At 35.5% G+C, this 23,222-nt stretch overlaps 1 protein-coding gene across 1 annotated transcript in view; it reads left to right on the forward strand.

Moving 5' to 3' along the window:
* The window catches only part of LOC118187644 (acetylcholine receptor subunit alpha-like 1), a 181,874-nt gene that overhangs the window by 123,999 nt on the left and 34,653 nt on the right, over window positions 1-23,222 (forward strand). The window contains exons 6-8 of the mRNA XM_085820152.1: window positions 4,431-4,527; window positions 6,029-6,250; window positions 7,485-7,675. Coding sequence (XP_085676278.1) covers window positions 4,431-4,527; window positions 6,029-6,250; window positions 7,485-7,675 — 510 coding nt within the window. The remainder of the gene's footprint in view (window positions 1-4,430; window positions 4,528-6,028; window positions 6,251-7,484; window positions 7,676-23,222) is intronic.

Consider the following 23,222-nt stretch of genomic DNA (forward strand, 5'->3'; position numbering starts at 1 on the left):
AATCTTTGATTTAATAATTTTTACAAAACATTGCATTTAATTTATTATTAACTTATTTTTATAAAGTGTAGAATCGTTAGATTATATCGATGCTAGAATGTGAAAAATGTACAGTGCCCTTACCGGGAACATATTTCGTAAATGTACATTAGTATCGCCACCGAGGAAGTGGCTTCTAAAATAAACAAACGGAAAGTCCAGTAATATTTCTGTCATTTACCATGACCTTTGGCGAACTTTAAACAACATGATTGAAAAATCTTGCCAAACAATTTCCTGTACAAAGTAATTAAAGCATCATACATTTCTTGTGACAATTTTCAGTGCGAATTTCGATCTAATATGAGCAGAATTATATACACTCATGTCCATAAATTAAGGATAATTCGGAGTCACGCGGAAATCGAACTCTAAAATAAATATATCACCTGTAAAATTACTGCACACATCTTCAAGAATCATATGCAAATTTCAGGAAGTAACCAGATGACACCGATGTTACGTCAGAATGACGAGAGTGTAAGAGAGTGATATATAAGGAATACAGGCAAAGAAGTAAAATTGTTCGCAGGCGCTTTATAAGCATTTCAGTGCAATAACCGAATAGTTATGACACAAAGGACGCATTCGGATGATTTTTTACGTGGTAAAACTATCGGCCGTCTGAAATGTGGGCGTACCCAACTGGAAGTATCAGACGAACTTGGAATTGCCCAGAGTGTCATGTCCAGGCTTTGGCAACGATTCCAAGATGATGGTAATGTGAGTAGACGTTACAGCACAGGTCGCCCCAGAGTTACAACGCCGAATAAAGACCGGTATTTGGCAGTTATTGCCAAAAGAAACAGGCGGAACACAACCTCAGACCTGCCTCGTCAGCTCTCTTCAACCACTGGTACGACAATTTCAAGGCAGACCGTGTACAGAGGCTTAGGGCAGATTGGTCTATATGCTCGTAGACCTGTCACATGCGTTCTACTTAATGCAACTCACTGTCGCCTGCGGTTAGCCTGGAGTAGAGAGCATGCATTGTTGACACCACAACAGTGAGCTTGTGTAATGTTTTCGGACGAGTCCACGTTGAGCTTACAGTCTGATTCTCGCCGGACTTTCATATGGAGAGCTCCAGGTACCCGTTACCACGAAGAAAACATCATTGAACGACACCGTTACGGTGGTGCAGGAGTGCTCGTTTGGGGTGGAATTATTCTGGGTTCCAGAACTGACCTGCATGTTCAAATTGGAACCATAACAAGCCAAATCTATCGGGACGTCATTCTGGAACAACGTTTGTTTCACGTTTGTTTCGGGGCGCCATGGGTGCACAATTTGTGTTTATGGATGAGAACGCCCGTCCTCATCGTGCAAACATCTTAAGCGAATGCCTTCAATCGGAGGATATCACCCGTATGGACTGGCCAGCATTCTCACCGGACTTGAATCCAGTAGAGCACGTGTGGGACATGCTTGGCCGACGAGTTGCAGCCCGTCAACCTCCTCCTACATGTCTATCGGAAATTCGGAGATCATTGCTTTTTGAGTGGTGTAATATCTCCCAAAATCAGATCGATAATATGATACTCAGCATGCCTAGGCGTTGTACGGACTGTATTGCATCGTCTGGGAGACATGCAATGTATTAACAATCATACCAACCATGTAATGTTGGTTTTTTGTAAATAGGTCCTTTTTTTTTTTTTTTTTTTTTTTTTTGTAATTTGCTTCAGGGAGAAAAAGTCGCTAATTTTTTAATATTATCAAACATATAGCATCTTTTTTTGCTTTTTACCTTTTGTTTAATAAATAAGCTTTACAAATAAGTCAAATTTGTTTTGTTTCTAACTCTTCCTTCGCCTGATTTTGCATTATCCTTAATTTATGGACATGAATGTATATGAAGTAGTAAAAGTCTTAGTATTTTTTACTGCAGTCTAGTATATGAAAATGATTTCTATAATAATAACAGCCAATGCACTGTTTTATTCAAGCTGAACTTTCCTAATTTGCATTTCTACACATTTAGAGTGTTAAATTTCACATTAATAAAAGTTCACTTTTAAATATATTGTTTGCACATGAAATACTCTTCAAACAGAATGAATTGATCTTATGCCAACGAATACATTTAATTTATTCATTTATAACTTTCACTTTCAAAAATAGATATCATCAGATCATTCAATATATATATTTTGAAGCTTACACTTTCAAAATGAAACGAATGCAACTATCGCGATAAGAAAACAGTATCAGGTATTTTCTCCCTCCTTCTAGCATGCCTTCGTGGAGCAACAGTAGCACACTCGGCGCGTATTCGAGAGGTCCAGATGCTACTCCCATCGACGGAATTGCACATTATTCACATCTCTTGCTTGAATATCACATTGGCACCCTAACTAAAAAACGAAAAGTTGGTGGATGATAATTCATCGCCACTGGGATTTGGCGATTGGCTCCCCTAATCCCCAGTGGCCCTTTAAAAGGGTGAGTATATAAGATATTTTCTCCCTCCTTCTAGCATGCCTTCATGGTGTAACAGCAGCACACTCGGCGCGTATTCGAGAAGTCCAGGTTCGAGAGGTTCGTTCGGCGCGGGCATTGCTCATTTTTCACGTACTTCTGCTTTAAAATAACCTTATGACTCTACAAATTCATTGTAAAATTTTCAGCTATTCTCAGCTCAATAAAAAATTATACACTTGATTTCTCTTAATCCACAGGTGTTAGTAAGTGCATAACATCACACGCTAGGCGTAAGCTTGAGTCAATTCAACGATATAGAGAGCGATAATATACGACGAAAATTTTTTTCCCAATGGCGTGCACTTGCCTATGCCGGCGTCGGCCGCTCCTAAGGCCAGATGTGGTGGTCTCTTTATTATGGAGGCATCTAATAGGTGGGCCACCATTGCCTCCTATCCCATTATACGCCTTATATTTATAACTGCGAAACAAATTTAAAATAAAATGTAAACAACAACGGCGCTCATATGCGCAGTTTTAAAGAGCAGTAGAAGCTCATTGTTCCATTTTTGACACCCATTCCCCCCAGTGGCTATACTCATGTGCGCTTGCAAATTAAACTTAGCGGGATTTGATCACCAGATCTTCCGAATACGCGTCGAGTGTGCTTTCAGTTGTACCACAAAAATAAGCTAAAAAGGAGGGAGAAATACCATATAAGCATTTACAACTTATACTCTTGCGTCGAATAGTAATTCTGCTAATGACGTTTGTAGTTCTTATAATGCACATAACGCTTAAAATTCCTCCTCACGTTTTCATAATATAAAATCTGTCTGTTTACGGTCCTCGTATTAGAATGGCGTCGACATGGATGACGCAGTTTCGGTTTTAAATATCCTTAATAAATTCAACGACTCTTGGTGTATTTAAATCAAACTGAAGACATTTAATAATATAACATTCACACGTAAACATTTAGTAATAATTCAGCAATACAGATAAGTTTTAGAATAAGAATTACAACCGTTACAGGCCAGCTACGCTTTTAGCGACCGAATTCTACAAACGACAAATCTCAAAAGTGTGTTGCCAACGCAGGGCAACGAAAAGGTAGAAATTAATTCGATAGGCGGGGAAATGAACACTGTCAATGACGCTTATAACGTTTATAACTTATTCTCGCTTTTGCGTCGAATTTAAATTCGATCGATGACACTTATAATGTATATAACGCTTATAAAGTATTTTTATAACGTTTGTAACTTATTCTCACTTTTGCGAGAATCCCGGTTTAAATTCTGTCAATGGCGCTTATAACGCTCATAACGCTAGTAACTTATCCTAGTTTTTGCGTCAAGTTTAAGTTCTATTTGTGACACTAATAACGCGTATAACGCTTACAAATTATCCTTTCTTCTTTCGTGTCGTATCACTTGTGGCTTACTTGTATCACTTGAGAATCACTAGTGTCACTTTTCAAGTAGCGCACAGACGTTTAGAACACTCAAAAACAGCATGTTGTCCAATGTTTAGCGTATATTGCATACAACGCTTACAACTTATCCTGTCTTTTACGACGAATAACTTTTCACATAGCGCCCATAACGTATATAACACTAGTAATTTCATTTCACATATGTAACATTAGTAACGCTTAAGGCTAGCTTTTAAGCGAATTTTAGAATATAATACTAATAATTTAACAATTATTAATATATAACACTAATAATTTATTTTTACTTTTACGTCGAATCGCTTTTAAAAATGGCGTGGATGCTTAGAGCGATCAAAATATGATGTTTTCCAATGCTTCTTTCAACATGCATCGCTTATAAACTTATATCGCTTGTGTTTGTTTTTTCTTCTGCGCAATTTTCTGATTATTTCCGATAAAATAATCATTTCGTGAAAAATATTGTCAGAGTTTCAGAAAATCAGACGTGACTTCTTTTGTTCGTTGCTAGGTGTCCTTGTGCGTGTCCATCCTATTGTCTTTGACTTTCTTCTTCCTGGTCCTCTCGGAAATTATTCCGTCGACTTCTCTTGCGATGCCACTACTCGGTAAGAAAATTTTCATTCATATTTATTTCCTATTTAATTGGATTTATTCGTTTTTTTATCCCGAAAGGATTATTAGTCTGGAAATAAGATTTTGCACTGATTCACTTTAAATGTCTATTTCTTTGTCAAACAATAAATTGCGTTTCAGTGCATTAAGCAGTTGTGGGTTTCGATTTAATGCAACAAGCAACTGTGAATAAGGAAGTTAATGCGTTAAAGAGACATGAGCTACAATGTTTGAAATCATTAAGCGATTACAGTACAATGCTTTAATGCGTTAAGCACTCGTGATTGTCTTTTAATGCATTAAAACTTATGTCTTATGTTTCAACGGGTTATGTTCAATTATGGGTTATGCTTTAATGCATCAAATAGTTATAGATTATGATCTAATACTTTAAGAAATTGTAAATTTGGTTTTTAATCCGTTAAGCAAATATGCTTGAATGCATTAAAGAGTTGAGATATGTTTTAATGTGTTAAGCACTTGTAAGTTATATTTTAATGCGTTAAGCAATTGTGGATTGTGTTTAAATGCGTAGCGTGCGAATTAGATTTTTAATGCGTTAAGTAGATATGAATTGCATATTTAAATATGTAAGACAATTGTAACATATGCGTAAAGGCCTTAAGCGCTGATGAGTTATCTTTTAATGTATTAAGCAACGATGAGTTAAGTTTTAAGGCCTTAAATCATTGTGAATTACATTTTAATGCGTTAAGTAGATATGAGTTATATTTGGATGCATTAAGCAGTTATGAGATAAGTTTTAATGCGTTCAGAACTTATCTTTTAATGAATTAAGCAGTTATGGTTTGTATTTCAATGCGTTAAGCAATTATAAGTTGCTATGTTCTAATATGTGAAGCAACTGTAAATTTGGTTTTTAATACGTTACGCAGGTATTTACTATTATGTCTGGATATGTTAAACAGTTATAAATTATCTTTTAATGTGTTAAATAATTCTGGATTATGTTTCAATGCGTTAAACAATTATGTATTACGTTTCAATGCGAGAAACAATTGCGAATTAAATTTGTTATGTTTTAAGTAGGTATGTGCTATGCATAAATGCGCTGTACAATTGAAAATTAAGTTTTTAATACATTAAGCAGTTAAAAATTAGGTTTTCAATGTGTTAAGCAAATATCCATTGTTATGTTTAGATGCATTAAGCAATCACTATGTAAATGCTTTAAACACTGATGAGTTACCCTTTGATGCCTTAAGTAGATATGAAATTTTATGCTTATATGCGTTAGGCAATTACAGGGTATGTATAAATGCTTTAAACACTGATGAGTTATCTTTTAATGTTTACGTGGATAGGAATTGCTTTGCTTAAATTTGTTAAGCGCTGATGTGTTAGTTATCTTTTAATGCATTAAGCAACTATGAGTCATATTTTAATGCATCAGACCTTTGTGAAATAGATTTTAATGCATTGATATGAATTGTTATGTTCGGATGTTATCATGAGTGTAATCTGATGTTTCAGGCAAGTACCTGGTGTTCACTATGATCCTGGTAACCCTGTCTGTGATCGTGACGATTGCTGTGCTCAACGTGCACTTCCGGTCTCCCTCGACACATAAAATGGCGCCCTGGGTGAGGAGGATCTTCATCCGATTGCTGCCCCGAATCCTGCTCATGAGGCCGCCCCAGTATAAGATTGAGACCGACGATGCCAAGGCAACCGCCGCCGCCACGCTAACAGGGGGTCAGTTACCTATTCATATATTTGTTGCCAGTGCACCCTTTCTCTAAGTGCTTTAAGTATAAGTAGTCTGCTTGAGATTTTCTAAATGTCGTAATAAATACCATAATACCTAACACAATGCCGCAATTTGAATTATGCCATTTATCGAGTTAATCTCCTAAACACAATACCGTAATTTTAGTTACATCCTACCACAAATTTCATTATTCGAGTCTTTTATAACAAAATTCTGGAATTTCGGATATATGCTCTCAAAATTTTTATTATTGGAGTTACTCTTCTAACAAAATTATGTTATTTGAATTATATCGTATCAAAAATGTTATTTACTTTCCTAAAAAAATACCGTAATTCAAGTTATATCCCAACAAAAGTGTCATTATTTGAGTTACTTTCCAAGCAAAATACCATAATTTGAGTTACATCCTATTAAAAGTGTCATTATTCGAGTTACATTTCTAACAAAATACCACAATTCCTTTTATATCCTATCAAAAGTATCATTATTCGAGTTACTTTGTAAGGAATGTTATTTTAGTTTTAAACTAATCAGTTTTGTTCAGCTACTTATCTTTTCTGTCATCCCTCATTTCCCTTTCCTGCCAGAAGACAGAGCATGTTCTGCCGTGGGTCCACGTTGTTTCACCAATATTTAAGCTTGCTATTTTACGCCAGTGCATTTTTAATTACGGCATATTTTGAAAGCGGAAAGTTAAAGGGAAATTCTTGGATGTCCTGTGTAATGGACATATTGCTAGTTGTCTTCAGGATATGGAATGTAATGGTGAAATTTCAGTATCTCCTAGTATGTTGGAATTTATGAGGATATGAGAAGTCATAAGATTATCCTATATTTCCCAAAGAGGTCTGATAACTTCGGGATGTTCTAAGGATGTTACATATTATGGCTACATCCTGGATGCCCTGAGAAAATTTGATGATTTTGGGGCTTCTTGAAGATGTGAGAAGTTATAATGATATTCCAAGATGTTATGAGAATATGGGAAAGAACGGGGATATTCCGGGATTTCCTGAGGATTCCTCACAGCATCCCGTATATTCCAGAGACATCTTCAGAATTTACTCGAATGTGACATTACCTTCTCGAGATAATTATTTCGGAAGTTAGAGGGACACTTCGAGATCTCTTAATGATCCATGAGCGACAACTTTAGGATATCCTGAGAAGGAGTTTTTTGCTATTGTGGATTAATGTGGTCATTTCTTCCGGCAGGTTATCCAAAGGAGAGCGTGGCCAACAGTACGGCCCTAGGCGGCCGCCGAGTTTCAGAGGAGATAGTTATCCATGACCTGGAATACAGCCCCGGCATAGTGGAGAAGAGGCTACCCCGCCAGATCGAGAGGGCGATCCACAACGCCATGTTCATCGCTCAGCATATCGACAACAAAGACGACTTTGAAAGTGTGAGTCTTCTTTTTGTTATTATTATTGTGTTTTTAACGTGCTAAGGGAACTGGGAATGATTTTAAGATGGGGTAGAAACTGAATTTGCTTTGAAAATTTATGTGGCTGTAGTGTCGCCAGCGAATGTGGTGAATCTGAATGAAAATTTGTCTGCTCCGCTGAAAATTGTTGGAGGTCTTTTAAGGTCATGATGTTTTTGCAGGTCTTCCAGTCATTGCAGGAAACATTTGCAATACCCAATGTGCAAAACTTCTGCATAGAAAAGAATTATACTACTTACACCTCTCTGAAGTTTTATTGAAAACCGAAAGTAAGTGTTTTAAGTCTGACTGACAAAACCGAGACCAGACTTCAAACTGGTGTTTCGTTTTGTCAGACAAACTTTATCATGCTTAAGATAAGTGTCCCTTATGTCAGTCATACTTGACACAATATCCTCTTTTGTCAGTTAGACTTTAAATAAGTGTCCCGGTTGGTTCATAAGAGTTAAGATTTTTGTCTCGGATTGTCAGTCAGACTTAAAATACATGTTCCAGGTTTATAAGTCATACTTGAGACAGTTATTCCCTTTGATCAGTCAGACTCTAAGACAGCTATTTCGATTACAGTCAGACTGCAGACAAGTGTCCTGATTAGTCAGCGAGATGGCACAGTTTATATTTCAGAATAAAAAATGGCAACCTTAGTCACAATCTTAGATGGAGTAAATTATCAGGCAAGATATAATAACCAGTAAATATTGATGTTGGTACCTCCAAATTTGCAATTTTGATGGAAAATAATATAATTTCAAATGTAAGATCGTAAATATAAAATAGACTTCCGTAATTTTTTTCAATTTCGTAAAATTTATCAAGGATAATGAGGATACTTTGTAGAGGCATTAGGTATATTTTTTGAAGCAGGAAAGATGAAAAAATAAGCAACACCTTCACCGGGAATCGAACTACGTATCTCTGGAATACGAGCCCAGCGTGCAGACCACTACACCACGAAGGCACGCCAAGAAGGCGGGAGAAATACCTTATAACTTTAAAGCTGAGATTGCGAAAGCTACTTTCTTTGGGTTGCCAAACTACACCAGGAAAACATTAAAAATTTGCTGAGATCGACAAACTCTTTCACTTTCAAGAGCGAAAAGAATATCTAATCTTCTCGAAACGCACATGGAATAATCCTCTGTCACCGCGATATCGCGGGCGGAAGCAAACGAGAGACGAGAACATTCGGATCGTCTGCTTGCATTCTATGAAGTTTTTCTGTCAGTCCAAAGAAATGGACCCTCATGAATGATTCAAGGAACGGGAGGGGCGTGAATTCTCTGGGAGAAAGTTGTGATTTATCTTCGTCGGCAGCAAATCTTTTCTTTTCTATGTTTGGGGTTGATGTACTGGGTGCTTTGTTTCTTTTAAAATATCATTTGTCTTCTATGCTACAGTAGTAATCTTTAATCTAGGTTAATTCTGGAAGCCCTAAAATTATCATTTTCTGTTTTGGAAACCTATAACTAATTTTTGGGGGAACACTAATTATGCTTGCGAAATCCTTAAAACTGTAATCCTTCAGAACTCTAATTTTTTTTTTTTTTTTTTTTTTGTGTGTGTGTGTGTGTGTGTGTGTGTGTGTGTGAAATTTTTAAAACTATAATTTTTATGGAACCCTAAAAATTTTGTTTTTTTATGATGGAATCCATAAAATTATAATTTATATTGGAACAATTAAAACTCAAACTATTTTTGTGCAGACCTTAAAACTGTAACTTCTTGTGGAGCCGCAGGAATTATAATTTTCTTTTGTACAACCCCTAAAACTAAATATTTTGATGGAACACTTCAATATAACTTTCGGTTGTGGAACTTTACAACTTTTCTTGGATTATCATGATAAAGATGACTAATAATAATAATCACTATAAAGAAGAAAATGATGAGTCATGATAATCATGATAAATCATATTAGAAATGTGTATCAAGATAAACATGATAATAATGAATCCCGATAAAGATGGGTCATGATAAGGATGATCATGGGAAAGATTAAGTTTCATAAGAGATAAACAATGAAGTTTTACTGAAGATAAATCGTGCACAAGAATGAAGAACCAATCATAATAACGATTAGTCATTGTGTCATAAATATCATGATAATCATGATAAATACTAATAATGAATCACGATAAGACGGAAAATTATGGGGATAAATAGAAATCATGACTAGAAAGGCGAAGGTGAAAATAAATCGTGATACGATTATGTACTCTTTTGTCATTTTGTCGGTTTACGTAAGATGTAAATACGAATCTTTCTGGAGATCATGGTACTCGAATATTTATTCCAAATATTTAGCAAAAGTCACACCCAAAACCTCCTATAATCACCTCAGACACTGAGGGACCATCTTCGAAACACCACCTAATAATAATAATAATAATAATAATAAAATCTGAAATGTTTCAGATTTTAAATTACGTCCAAAGGGGCGTTTTTTAACATTTTGTGTGTTACCTTTCTTTACTAAATATCATGTTCCTCGCACTTAAACCATAAGATCCAGTGCAACAGCAATATCGCAAAATAGTTTTAAAACGAGCATATCTTTAGAATTTCCGATACAGAGACTCACGCGCTGGAGATAAAAATGTTTTTTCTGCACAACGTTGCCATTGCTCGCTTTGAAATCCTTGAGTTTGTTAATCAAAAATTCGTCAAAGTTTTAAAAAATAGGAAATCGATCATAAAACAAATTTCAAATTTGGTCTTCCACATGCTCATATTCGTTGGAGGATTACGTTATTCAAAATTCGATGACTCTATGTACCGTTGTTTTATCACAATACGAGAAATATACATACATTTAAGCAGATTTTTCATTATTTAATTTCTTCAAATATAATGCAGGACTCATTTGTGGCAACAGTTTGAAAAGCAACATTTTGTGGCAACAGTTTGAAAAGTGAACCGACATTTATGAGTCCGACGCAAAATGCCAAAACGAAACTAATAGTCCTTCGGGATTCAAATCCCTTTGGACTAATAATAATAATACAAACGGTGATCGAAGAAAGGACGATAAATTGTGTTGACTAAGCTCTCCTCTTACAACCCTCTGAACTGTAAGATGGCAACGGTTATTCCCCGCTGCGGGAAGGGGGAAACTCTTTTAGCAGTAGTGGCGAAATGTTTGTGCTTTGCAGAAATTGCAAACACTATCTATGTAATCATATAACCATGTATTTAAGTTATAAGGGAGCGTTTAAAAAAGGAAAAGAGTTTTGAGTAAATAACATATTAAATGAAGTCTTTCTGAAGTTTCTGTATCATTAATTATGTCACGGTACTTTACCACGAATATGATTTTCAGCCGTTTTTGTTGAGTGATTTAACTGCTCGAAACTTAAAATTACAATTTATCTTCCTGGCACTTAGCCAGATCTCAGAGTGTCGCCATTCAGCGAAAAGTAAGATCTTTAATTTTTTTTCGAATTTAATAATACTGTAATTGCTCAATAAATAAAACAAAAATACAATAAATATTCTAAAAACCTTATTTATTTCTTTCCTTGTAAGGATCTTAAGTTTTACTAACGTTTATTTTATTTTAAATCTTTACTATCACTTCTTATTTTCTACTTCCGGCCAGAATTATAAGCGTTAAGGTTTTTATGCAAAGTTTGTCTGGCGAACGCCAAGTATTTTAGTTGTGGCTTTTTGCCAAGCGAGCGAGAGGAAGCAGTGAGTCAAAGCAGGCCGCTTCCCTTAGAAGTTACGCAGTTGCTGTTTGCCTTCCAGGCCAGAGGTTTTAATCCTCTTGATAAATTTTAAACGTATTGTAGTATTCACAGTTCTCTGTACTACATACGCTTCCTGTTAATATAAGGCCAATCTTCCACGTTTCTTATTCTAAAGTTAAATTAGAGTTTAGTTTTATTTTTATACTTTTACGTTTTGACCCCAAGTAGCGGGTCAGTGTGTTCCGAAGTACGGAAGTTATTGTATATAGAGAAAAATAAAGGGTTTTGTATACCCTTCGTCTGTATCCTGTCTACTTACCACAATTAGTGAACATAGCTTTACTAAGCTCTCTGTTCCGAGTCAGGTCCTTGTATGTTCCCGAAGAAGGTAAGAAGGAACATTGAACCTGATAGTGGCGCCCAACGAAGAAAAATAACCATCGCCGAGTTTCAAGAAGAACTTGTGCTGCCTGCAGAAACGGCTCAGAATCCAGAAATGCCAGCTGCCGCCCTGGAAGGATTTGGTTACATCGTCCAGACCATGCGCGCTTCGATGAAACCAGAAGCAACATTTAATGGAAACTCACCGGTAACCAGTTTTTTGGAAAAATTGGATGATCACTTCATGCTCTACCCCGTGCACGAGTTTCAAAAAGTTACCTTAGCTACGAGCGCTTTGAGGGGCCAAGCGCTTAACTGGTTCAAATGTATAGGCAGAAGTCTCTTGGGTCAAGCAGGCAGTCCCACCTATACTTACGAAAATTTCAAGACTGCCCTACTAAAAGCCTTCCCTGTTGTAAGGGATCGTGCGAAATTAGAAACGGAACTTTTCAGTATATATCAACAAAGAATCGAAAACCTCTCGAGCTTTATTTTAAGAAAAATTCACGTTTTCAAGCTCTTGTATGGAAACCGTCCGGATCCTGAAATAATTCAAGTGATTTTGCCGAGGTTACTACCCCAAGTGCAAGACTTTATTGAATTGAGAAATCCGACTACACTGGAAAAGTTATTTGAGCTAGCAATCCAGTTTGAAAGTAGAAGACGTCGAAACAAGACGCCAATATCAACAGCGAAACCAATTTGGTACGCCAAGACTACAGCAAACTCAAGCACACGGCTACGGAGAAAAAGCGAATCAGTGGGCAAGGAAACCCGAGCATTCAAAAACAGCCGGCGAACGTCGACAGTTCAATAGCAACCCAGGAAAAAAGTCTCAAGGCCAGTGGAAAAAGAAGGAAAGCACGGAAAGGAAAAATAATTTAAACTAAAACGGATTTCTGCTGACGGGAGGGTGCGGAAATCCGAAGGCCAAGAAAACCCCTCTTCCTAAAAGTTAAATACAGTAATGGTGAAAAATCTGACTCTTCCGAAGATTGAAGTCTTGGTGAATAATATCCCAGCCACCGCACTCCTGGATACAGGCGCGCAGTGTTCCTGTGTGGCAGAAGATTTTTTTAGGAAGTATTTTCGCAAATACCGCATATATAATTCGGATAATACGACACTGTTAGCGGCGCAAGGAGAAAAATATAAGTGCGTAGGTAAAGTACCGTTGTATATCCGTATCAAGGACGAACAAGTAAAGGTGATGTTTTTTATAGTAAAGAATCTGCAAGCACATATAATTTTAGGAATAGATTTTCTTTCAGAAGCACAAGCTACGCTGGATTTTAATGAAGCGTCCCTTAAGCTGAGAATGAAACCAGTTCGTACAGAAAACGCTAAACCGCCGATGTTAAAACTTGACCACCTGTCTAATGACGAGCAAGGAAAAATCCGACAAGTGGTAAGTGAATTTTGCTTCGTTATTTAGTGATATTCCAGGATTTACTCAGGTTACTAACCATAGTATTGACACCGGAGATGCAATGCCAGTTCGTCAAAACCCATACCGGTATGATAAGAATAAGGAAAAAATTATAGAATGGCATATTACCGATATGCTACGTAAAACGATCATAACGCCCATCTCAAGTAGTTATGCTAGCCCGGTGGTTTTATGTAAGAAAAATAATGACTATCCTCTGACGCATCCAAAAAGATGGAGATTCGCTATTGATTACCGTAAATTAAACTCCATAACTAAATATCCGGTATATCCGTTACTGATCATAGAAGAAATTTTAAGGAACATAAAATCAACCAAATTTATGACGACTTTAGACTTAACGACTGGTTATTTTCAAATAGGGGTTAGGCCTGAGGACGTGCCTAAGACTGCTTTTATAACCAAGTCTGGCACTTATGCATTTTTGCGTATGCCGTTTGGCCTTTCAGGGGCCCCGGAAACATTTCAGCGATGCATGGACATTGTGTTAAGACCTGTTCTTGGAAAGTCCACATTTATCTATTTAGACGATATCATTATTACTAGTGATAATCTCGACCAACATGTACAGGATTTAAGACAGGTGTTTTCTTTATTAAATGAGGCCGGTCTAAAAGTTAATGTCGAAACGTGCAAATTTGCAGCCCCTGAATTAAAATATTTAGGTTACAAGATATCTCAGAAAGGAATAGAAACAGACGAATCAAAAATAATCGCTGTACAAAAGTATCCGACTCCAAACACGGCAAAGAAGCTCTCTTCTTTTCTAGGAGTTTGTTCATATTATAGGTCCTTTATAAAAAACTTTGCAGCTATTGCTGAACCATTGTTAAAATTAAAAAGGAAAAAGGCAAGATTCTCGTGGACGGCCGAAGCCAATAGTGCTTTCGAAAAATTAAAACAAGCATTAACGCAAGCCCCTGTGTTGAAATTTCCTGAAAAGGATGAGAATTTAGAAATTTCAGCGGATGCTTCGGATTATGCGGTAGGAGCGGTACTTTCGCAAAATCAGCAGCCCGTGGCATTTTTTAGCCGAACTTTAAATCAAATACAAAGAAACTATTCCGCGACCGAGAGAGAGGCACTTGCAGTTCTGTTAGCAGTGCAAACGTTCCGAGTCTATTTTGGAAAGGCGCCGATAACAGTGTACTCTGATCATGCGGCGGTAAAAAAGGGAAAAATTTATCCCCAAGGTTAATAAGATGGGCACTCAAGCTGCAAGAATATAATCTGGTAATCAAGCATACCCCTGGAAAGGAAAATATCGTAGCAGATGCCCTATCAAGTATTAAAATAGACGAACAAGTTAATACAGTAAAGGTGGCAATGCTTACAGCATGCACAATAAATTCCCGAGAAACTGTAATAACCGAACTGGGTAAGGATCCTGAGTTTGGGAACATTTATGAGTATTTGAAGGATCCTGAAAGTTTTAGCCACCAAGATATTGTGGCGATAAGAAATAGGGCGGCCCATTACGAACTAATAGATGGTCTATTATTCTATACAAAAACTACAAATTCCAACAACGAATTTCGACCTGTTATCCCAGCTAGTCTTAGATTAAATATCCTGCAGGAGCTCCATGACAGCCCTTTAGCTTCTCATGCTGGTATTCGAAAAACTCTCCAACGCGTACGCGAGGCAGTCTACTTTCCTGAACTGCAAAAGTTAACAAGGGCGTATGTCCAGTCCTGCCAAACATGTCAAGTAGTTAATTATATTAATTTCCGCCCGGCCGGGTTTCTAAATAGTATTAAATCCGATTTTCCAAATGAAATAATTGGCATCGATTTATTGGGCCCTTTCCCAAAAAGTCAGTTAAATAAAAGTCGCTATCTCCTTGTTATGGTTGATCATTTTAGTAAATGGACCGAAATTGTTCCCTTAAAACGAGCCTCCGCGAAATTAGTTACTGATTCTATTTTAAATAAATATATTTTAAAATACGGGGCGCTCCTAAAAGTTATATCGGATAATGGTCCTCAATTTGTAAGTAATATATTTGAAGACATGTGCAAAAACTGGGCATACGTCATTTAAAAATGGTCCCGTATCGGCCGCAATCAAATATAGCGGAACGGGTCAATAGAAATATAGTGAAAATTATCATAAAAGCTGGGATAACTATGTCAATGAATTTGCTTTCGCCCTTTGGACCGCAAAACATGATACAACGGGCAAAACTCCTGCTGAGTTATTTCTAGGCAGAAAGATTATAACACCGTTAGATAAATTATTTTATGTTCAACAAAGAGCCCCAGAATTTAAAATGGGTGATATAGAAAAACTAATTAAGGAAGCAAAGAAGAATACGGAAGTAGCACAAAGAAAACAGAAGCTCTATTATGATTTGAAACGACGGGGAGTAACTTATAATATAGGAGATGAAGTTTTAAAAATTAAGCATTCACTTTCTTCAGCACCAGAAGATAAGACTTCCAAATTTTTTCCACTATTTGAAGGACCATATGTTATAGAAAAAATAACTCACGCTGTAGTAGTGTTAAAAGCCAGAAATGGTGAAACCTGCTCCGCAAACATTGATCAAATCAAACCCTACTTCGATCGTAATAAAATGCAAATCTTTTCAGATCTTTTGCAGGATCCGGCACGGCAGACACCGCAGGCACAAGCTCCAGAGGTGGAAAAACGACAAGGGCAATCCAATGAGAGACAGAAGGAAGTGAAAAGAAAATTGCCCCGCGGAAAAATTGAAGGTAACAAGAAAAAGAAGCCGTTCCACCGTCCAGAAAAGAGAGTTCACGAACACCCCCAGAATGAAGAAGGGAGAAGGACGACGTATGTGAAGAGAACCAGGAGAAATGACGGCAACTATAACCCGGCTCTATAACGGAAGATCTACTCATCCGACAGGACTCTCCGCAGCAAAAGTCGCCGAACTGCGGAAGGGCCATCAGCGGCGGAGGAAAAGTTACAAGGAAAAATTTGAACGGCCAGCAACGAGGTCCAAGCAGGAACACGAAAGAAGCTTCCCGGTTCCGCCAAGACCAGCTGCCATCAAACGGCCAAGACTACAAGCAGAGGAGAAAAAGAAGGTATTCAAGGGTGACCGAACTGGTGAAAAAAGGAAGTTTCCAGAAAAAGGCACTGAAGGGCGAGCCCGTAAAAGAAGGAGGATAAATCACACAACTATCTGCAGTACCTTTAAAGACTGGGCCCAGAAAAGGATGTCCGAATATCACAAAGATAAGTAAAATTTTATGTTACTTTGCAAACTTAAGTTAATCTTTCATTCTTACTGCAAGTGGCAGATTTCAAGAAGTTTTACCTCATGCGAGGTCTACCTTTATCGCCAAAAGGGCGAGAAATGAGTTGTTACCGATTTTGGTAGTATGTTTTTCAATTACTCGCCTGTAAAACTAAAGTTGATGTATAATAGCGTTGTGCAAAAGACTTAAATATTGTAAAAAGTTATTGTATAAATTTTATTTAAAACATTCTAGCAAGAAAGAAGTTTTAGCCTGAAAGACTTTTTGAAATGTAGTATTTCAATGTAGAAAGAATTGGCACTTGCTTTGAAAAGAATAGAAGTTAACAATGTACTATTAATGTATGTTTTCAAATGTGTAAAAGTAACGGCATGTTAATATGTTCTTATACACAATGTGAAATGTTATTTTAAATGTTAAGAAATACCGTGATATGGTAAAAGTGAATGTTAAAATTTTTTTATTCGTGTGACTGTAAAAAGACTAAAGCATGGCGAATATGTGTTAAAGGTTGAATGATGTAGTTAGGCTCTCTGACGCTACACTTTAGAGTTAGCCACTTTTAGAATAGTACCTCAGGGTTTAGAGTTGAAACTAGGGTGTGTTAAGAGGTCTTGTTATGTTGAATTTTAACACGTTAGTGTTTTGATTGTAGGAGGAAGTGTGGAACACGTAGACAGAAACACATTCGTGTTTGGTGTTCTTTTACAACACATGTCAGAGAGCACGGGGAGAGATAATTAAAATAGTCATGAATGAAATAAGATTGTTAAGAGAAATATAATTATACATGTTACTTGCCATTTCATTGTGTAACATTTCATTAAACTAGTTTTCCTTCCAGATCTCTGGAAGGAACCAGATTTGAATAAAAGCTCCTGTTTAGATGCAGTACAGATGAAAAAAAATTGCGTGTCCTGGGAGCTGCTATTGTAAAAACAAATTTCTTTCTTTTAAATTTCTAGTTTCTAGCGAAAAATGTTTGTAAAAGGTTGGCCTCGCGTTAGATTCTAGAGCTAAAAGTTTTCAACAAGGTCGTTTTAGACCTCAGTTTCAAACTAATTAACTCTGACGGGAAGTATGTAAGGATCTTAAGTTTTACTAATGTTTATTTTATTTTAAATCTTTACTATCACTTCTTATTTTCTACTTCCGGCCAGAATTATAAGCGTTAAGGTTTTTATGCAAAGTTTGTCTGGCGAACGCCAAGTATTTTAGTTGTGGCTTTTTGCCAAGCGAGCGAGAGGAAGCAGTGAGTCAAAGCAGGCCGCTTAGCTTAGAAGTTACGCAGTTGCTGTTTGCCTTCCAGGCCAGAGGTTTTAATCCTCTTGATAAATTTTAAACGTATTGTAGTATTCACAGTTCTCTGTACTACATACGCTTCCTGTTAATATAAGGCCAATCTTCCACGTTTCTTATTCTAAAGTTAAATTAGAGTTTAGTTTTATTTTTGTACTTCTACGTTTTGACCCCAAGTAGCGAGTCAGTGTGTTCCGAAGTACGGAAGTTATTGTATATAGAGAAAAATAAAAGGTTTTGTGTACCCTTCGTCTGTATCCTGTTTACTTACCACAATTAGTGAACATAGCTTTAGTAAGCTCTCTGTTCCGAGTCAGGTCCTTGTATGTTCCCGAAGAAGGTAAGAAGGAACATTGACCCTGATATCCTCAATTAGCCGTTTGAGCGGCCACACGCCTATAACGTGATTATATGTTAACTCTTATTTAACCGCAAATGTTAATTAACCGTTACTTAACTGCGAATCTGGCTTAACCATTAATTCACCTTGATTTTGGATTAAACGCTGACATACATTAAATGTTATTTTGCCCGTGTTTTTGATTACCCGACGACGTGGGTTAGCCGCTAGTTAACTGTGACTTCAGCTTAACCATTAATCAACCGCGATTTGCAGTTAAACGTGGATGCGGCTTAACCGTGATTTTGAATTTTCTGTGTATATAGATTAACCATTAATTAATCTTGGTTTGGGATTAAACGTGGACACATGTTAACTGTGATTTTGGGTTAACAGCTGACATGGCTTAACCGTTAATTATCCATGATTTGGGATTTAGCATGATTGCATGTTAACCATTAATTAATCCTGATTTTGAATTTACTGAGGACATGAATTAACCATTAATTAACCTTGATTTCGGATTAATCGTGGACATAGATTCGCTGTTAATTAACTCTTTGGATTAGGCATTAATTAACCGTGATTTTGAGGTTTACCATGATCGTATGTTAACTGTTAAATAACTGTGATTTCGATTAACCGTTGATATGGGTTAATCATTTATTAACTGTGATTTCGACTTAAGTTTTAATTAACCGAGATTTTTGTTAATAGCTAATCAGATTAACCGTTAATTAATCTTGGTTTTGGATTAAACGTGGACACAGGTTAACTGTTGTTAACTGGACACAGGTTAACTGTTAACTGTGGCCTTAAGTTCGCTGTTGATTAACTCTGATTTTGGATTAGACATTAATTAAACTTGATTAATTAATCCATGATTTGAGGTTTACCTTGATCATATGTTAACTGTTAAATAACCGTGATTTCGATTAACCGTTGATATGTGTTAATCATTCATTAACTGTGATTTAAACTTCAGTTTTAATTAACCGAGATTTTGGTTAATTGCTAATTAACTGAGATCTATAGTAAGTGATGGATATGGGTTAACCGTTAATTAAGCGTGCTTTTGAGTAAACCATGAATATATGATTAAGCGTTAATTAACCTTGATTTTGGATTAAACGTAAACATTAGTCAAATTAATTAACTGTGATTTCAGCTTAAACTTTAATTAACTGTGACTTCGGCTTAAACCGAGGATTGTAGTTCATCATGAATATATGTTAACGTTGAATTAACTCACGATAGGTTAACGGTTAATTAAGCGTGATTTTGGATTAAAGTGGACAAGGTTATTAATATACTGTTATTCCGGCGTGCTGTCAATTAACTGTAATTTGGGTTAACTCTGTTAATTAACATTCATTTTGCATTAACCTTACAGATGGGTTAATCGTTAATTAACTGAAATTTCATCTTAACTGTTAATTAATCGGGATTTGGTTTAACCGTTAATTAATCCTGATTTTAAATTAAACACAGATGTAGGTTAACCGTTAACGAACGTAAATTTTGGATTAAACGTGGATATAGGTTAATCGTTAATTAATTATTATTTCGGCTTAATCGTTAATTAATCTTGATTTGGAATTAACAGAGGTTATATATGTTAACTGTGGTTTAACCGTTAAAGTTAATAGGGGATATAGGTTAACTGTTAAGTAGCGGTCATTTTGGATTAACCGTGGACATAGGTAATCTGCTAAATGTCTTTGATTTTGAATTACACGTGGGCATAGATCTTACTGACAAAACTGACTTCTTCGAAAGTTAAAAATACAAATGCATAGCTTTTGGCATTATTTAAAATACTTTTTTAGCAGATGTCTGCGACCGACAGTTGAGAAAATTAAGGCTGGATAACAGTTTTCATAGTAGAATTCTGTGTACAATGAAATGTATTACTTAACTTTTAAAGTATTTTCTCCCTCTTTCCAGCAAGCTTTCGTGGTGTAGCGGTAGCACACTGGGCGCTTATTTGAAATATCCAAGGTTGGACTTCCGACGAAGGCACTGCTCATTTTTCAGGTCTCCTGCTTCAAAAAACTAATGACTCTACAGTGGCACCCCAACCAAAAGGTGGTGGACAATAATTCGTCACCACCATGATACGGCGATTGGGTCTCCTAATCTCCAGCTGTCCTTTAAAAGGGAGAGCATGTAAGGTATATTCTCCCTCCTTCCAGCATGTACCTGTGGTACAACGGTAGCACACTCGAGAGGTCCAGATCGAGTCCCAGAGAGGGCGTTGTACATTTTTCACGTCTCCTGCTTCAAAGAAACCTAATGACTCTACAAAATTAATAAGAAAAATACAAAATAAATGTAAGCAAACTGGATAAAAAGGCAATTGAATAACCCTCAGTCCAGACATACATTTATAGGACTAATTTAATAATCTCTAGGAAACTCTTGTTTTTAGTATTGAGATTATTAGGATTTTCCAGGCGTCAGTTTCGTGAAATTAAATCTAATTTATTATTATACGTTCCTCCGGTTCCTGTACCTACGTTTAGGAAAATTTTTCACTCGTTTTGAAAAATAAAATACAATAAATAAATAAATTACAAAATCTCTTCGGTAAGACAAAAATTGAACGCGATATTAAATTCAAAATTTGCAATTTTACATGTCATTTTTAGTGCGCGTTGAGGAGGGGTCGGTTAATAAATAAATTAAGATTGTAATCCCTTTCAGGACATTTTAGTAATGCTTTTGATTATTCCTCCTGACGAAAGTAATAAAACTGATCAAAAGACTGAGAGAAAATCCGAAAGAATTCAGTTGTTAAAGTCACTCCAGAAGTTTTATTAAGACTTTTTTTCTTCTGTCGCTTACTTTGTACTGTTACGTTGTTTACTTGACTCGCAGTTTACTTGGTACACAGTTCTGCTGAACCAACGTTTTTAGTCTTTTTAGCTTTATCATTAACCATCACTTTCTACGCATTTATGCAGCATAAAAGTCAAGCAAGATTACAAATTATTTACAAACAGTATATATATCTTTAGAATTATCGATAGAATATTAGAGTTACCATGTGGAAGAGAAATGAAAATCAATACCCCCGTAAATTTTACGAAAAACCCTTCTATCATGGAAATCAAAATGCATATTTTACAGTCCAGGATAAAGGTTTTCCAAAACATACTCTTTACATTTTAAGCATTAACGAAATGGCTCCAAAATCGTTTCTAAACTGTGTAAATACCCTTTGTACAATAATTAAGGTTTGATAAATAAGATAATCATTTGCAAATACTTCTATTAACATTGTATATTGTATCTAAAATATCCAGTTCTTTAAGAAGCATTTTCTTTAAAACTACTTCAAGTTTATTTATTAACTAATTAATTTATTTATTATTTAGTTTTATTTTTTTATTTTATTTTATTTTATTTTTTCTTTTTTTGGGGGGGGGGGCTCGCATCCAGTACGAAACTAGACGCTAAAACTGTCACTGGCAAATTTTCAAAAGGAAATATCTCTATCGTAATTACCATTGGCTCGTGTCCATTTGCCGAAAAAGCCGACGTCAAGAAAGAGCTTGACCGATTACATCTCCTTCTGGCGGCAGACCAGTAGAAGAACAGAGCTGTTACGCCCAGTAGTCTCTAATTAATGCCAGATGATGTGAAGCGGTGGCAGCATGTAAAAATCGTCTGTAGCAGGGCGGGGCTTTACAAAGTTTCCTGTGTGATAGAGTTGTCTAAGAAATGTTCTTATCAGAAGTGTTAGTCACAGCTAAGAAGTTTACTGAAACCTTGTTTGTTGAAATAAATACATAGAAATTACGTCTTGAAAGCTTGTTGAAGAAAGTACATAGAACTTGTGTCAATGAAAATATATTGTTAGGTATTTATAATACTGATGGATCTATGTAAATATTTTGATTAATTCAAAAATATCTCAAGAGAAAACACTTCACTTCCAGATAATTTTAAAATTAAGGAAAAACAATTTTTCAAATAAACTCCTTCGTTTTGCTCCAAATGAAATTCTACAAAAATAATGTTTATTTGTCTCACATCTATTATTTATTACTTTAGCATAATGCAAATCTTAGAAAATAAAATTTGCTCTATATTACCAAAACAAATTTGCATTTTCATTTATATAAATATCCATATAAGATAGATAGTTTATATGAATTATAGTCAAACGCTTCGTTATAGTGAATCTAAGCCTGACATAGTGTGCGTGAAAAACGTAACTGAGAATTGGAAAATGCTAAGCCTAACTCGAAGAACATGCCATGAAATAACTGCGAAGAAAAATGCTGAGCTTAACATTGAGAACATTCCATGAAATAAATTAACTGAGAATAGAAAAGTGCTTAAAGTGCAGGATATTCTATGAAACAAGTTAACTGAGAATTGAAAACCTCTAAGACTAACTTGGAGAATATTCTGCTTTAGGATATTTGCATGCAAGAATCTTAAAAAATATTACCGAGTTTTGCTTCCTTTTCTATTTCTTTTTACAGATGTACAAACAAACTAGATTTAACGCCATTGAGTTACATTTAACGCTTTTGAATTATTACCAAGCTTATCATAAATTAAATATGATACGCTGTAAAATATTATCTAATATTAAATATGTTACAAAAGTAGAGAGTAAAGTCGCTGAAGGCTGGTTAAATAGGAGTTTTCGTGTTTTTCCTCATGTATTTCGAGTTTTAGTGTTTCTTGTGAAATTTCTTGATTAGAAACTAAATAGTTTTACTTACACAGAATTGTAAAATTAATATGTTTTAAAACTTTAACAATTAAAATAGTTAATTAATAAAATAATAAGTTCAAATTGATTACTAAGACTAATTTCAATTAATAATAACTTATTTATTATTATATTGCTTTACTGTAAGATTATTAATCAGAATTATTAATTAATTAGATTTAATTAAAATATAATCTAATTAATAACATTTTATTTAATATAATATTAATAAATTAATTACAAATAAAATAATTTCCTATTACTTATTATTTTTTTAAAAATGTTTAATTGAATTGTTTTTAAACTTTTAAAATTAAATTACCTGATTAAAATTTGTATGAAATTGTTTGCTTGAACTTTCGTTTGGCATTTTGATTTAAA

The sequence above is a fragment of the Stegodyphus dumicola genome, chromosome 1 (assembly GCF_044657685.1).
Source record: "Stegodyphus dumicola isolate Sdum_Otavi_A_Nest chromosome 1, ASM4465768v1".
Lineage (NCBI taxonomy): Eukaryota > Metazoa > Arthropoda > Arachnida > Araneae > Eresidae > Stegodyphus > Stegodyphus dumicola.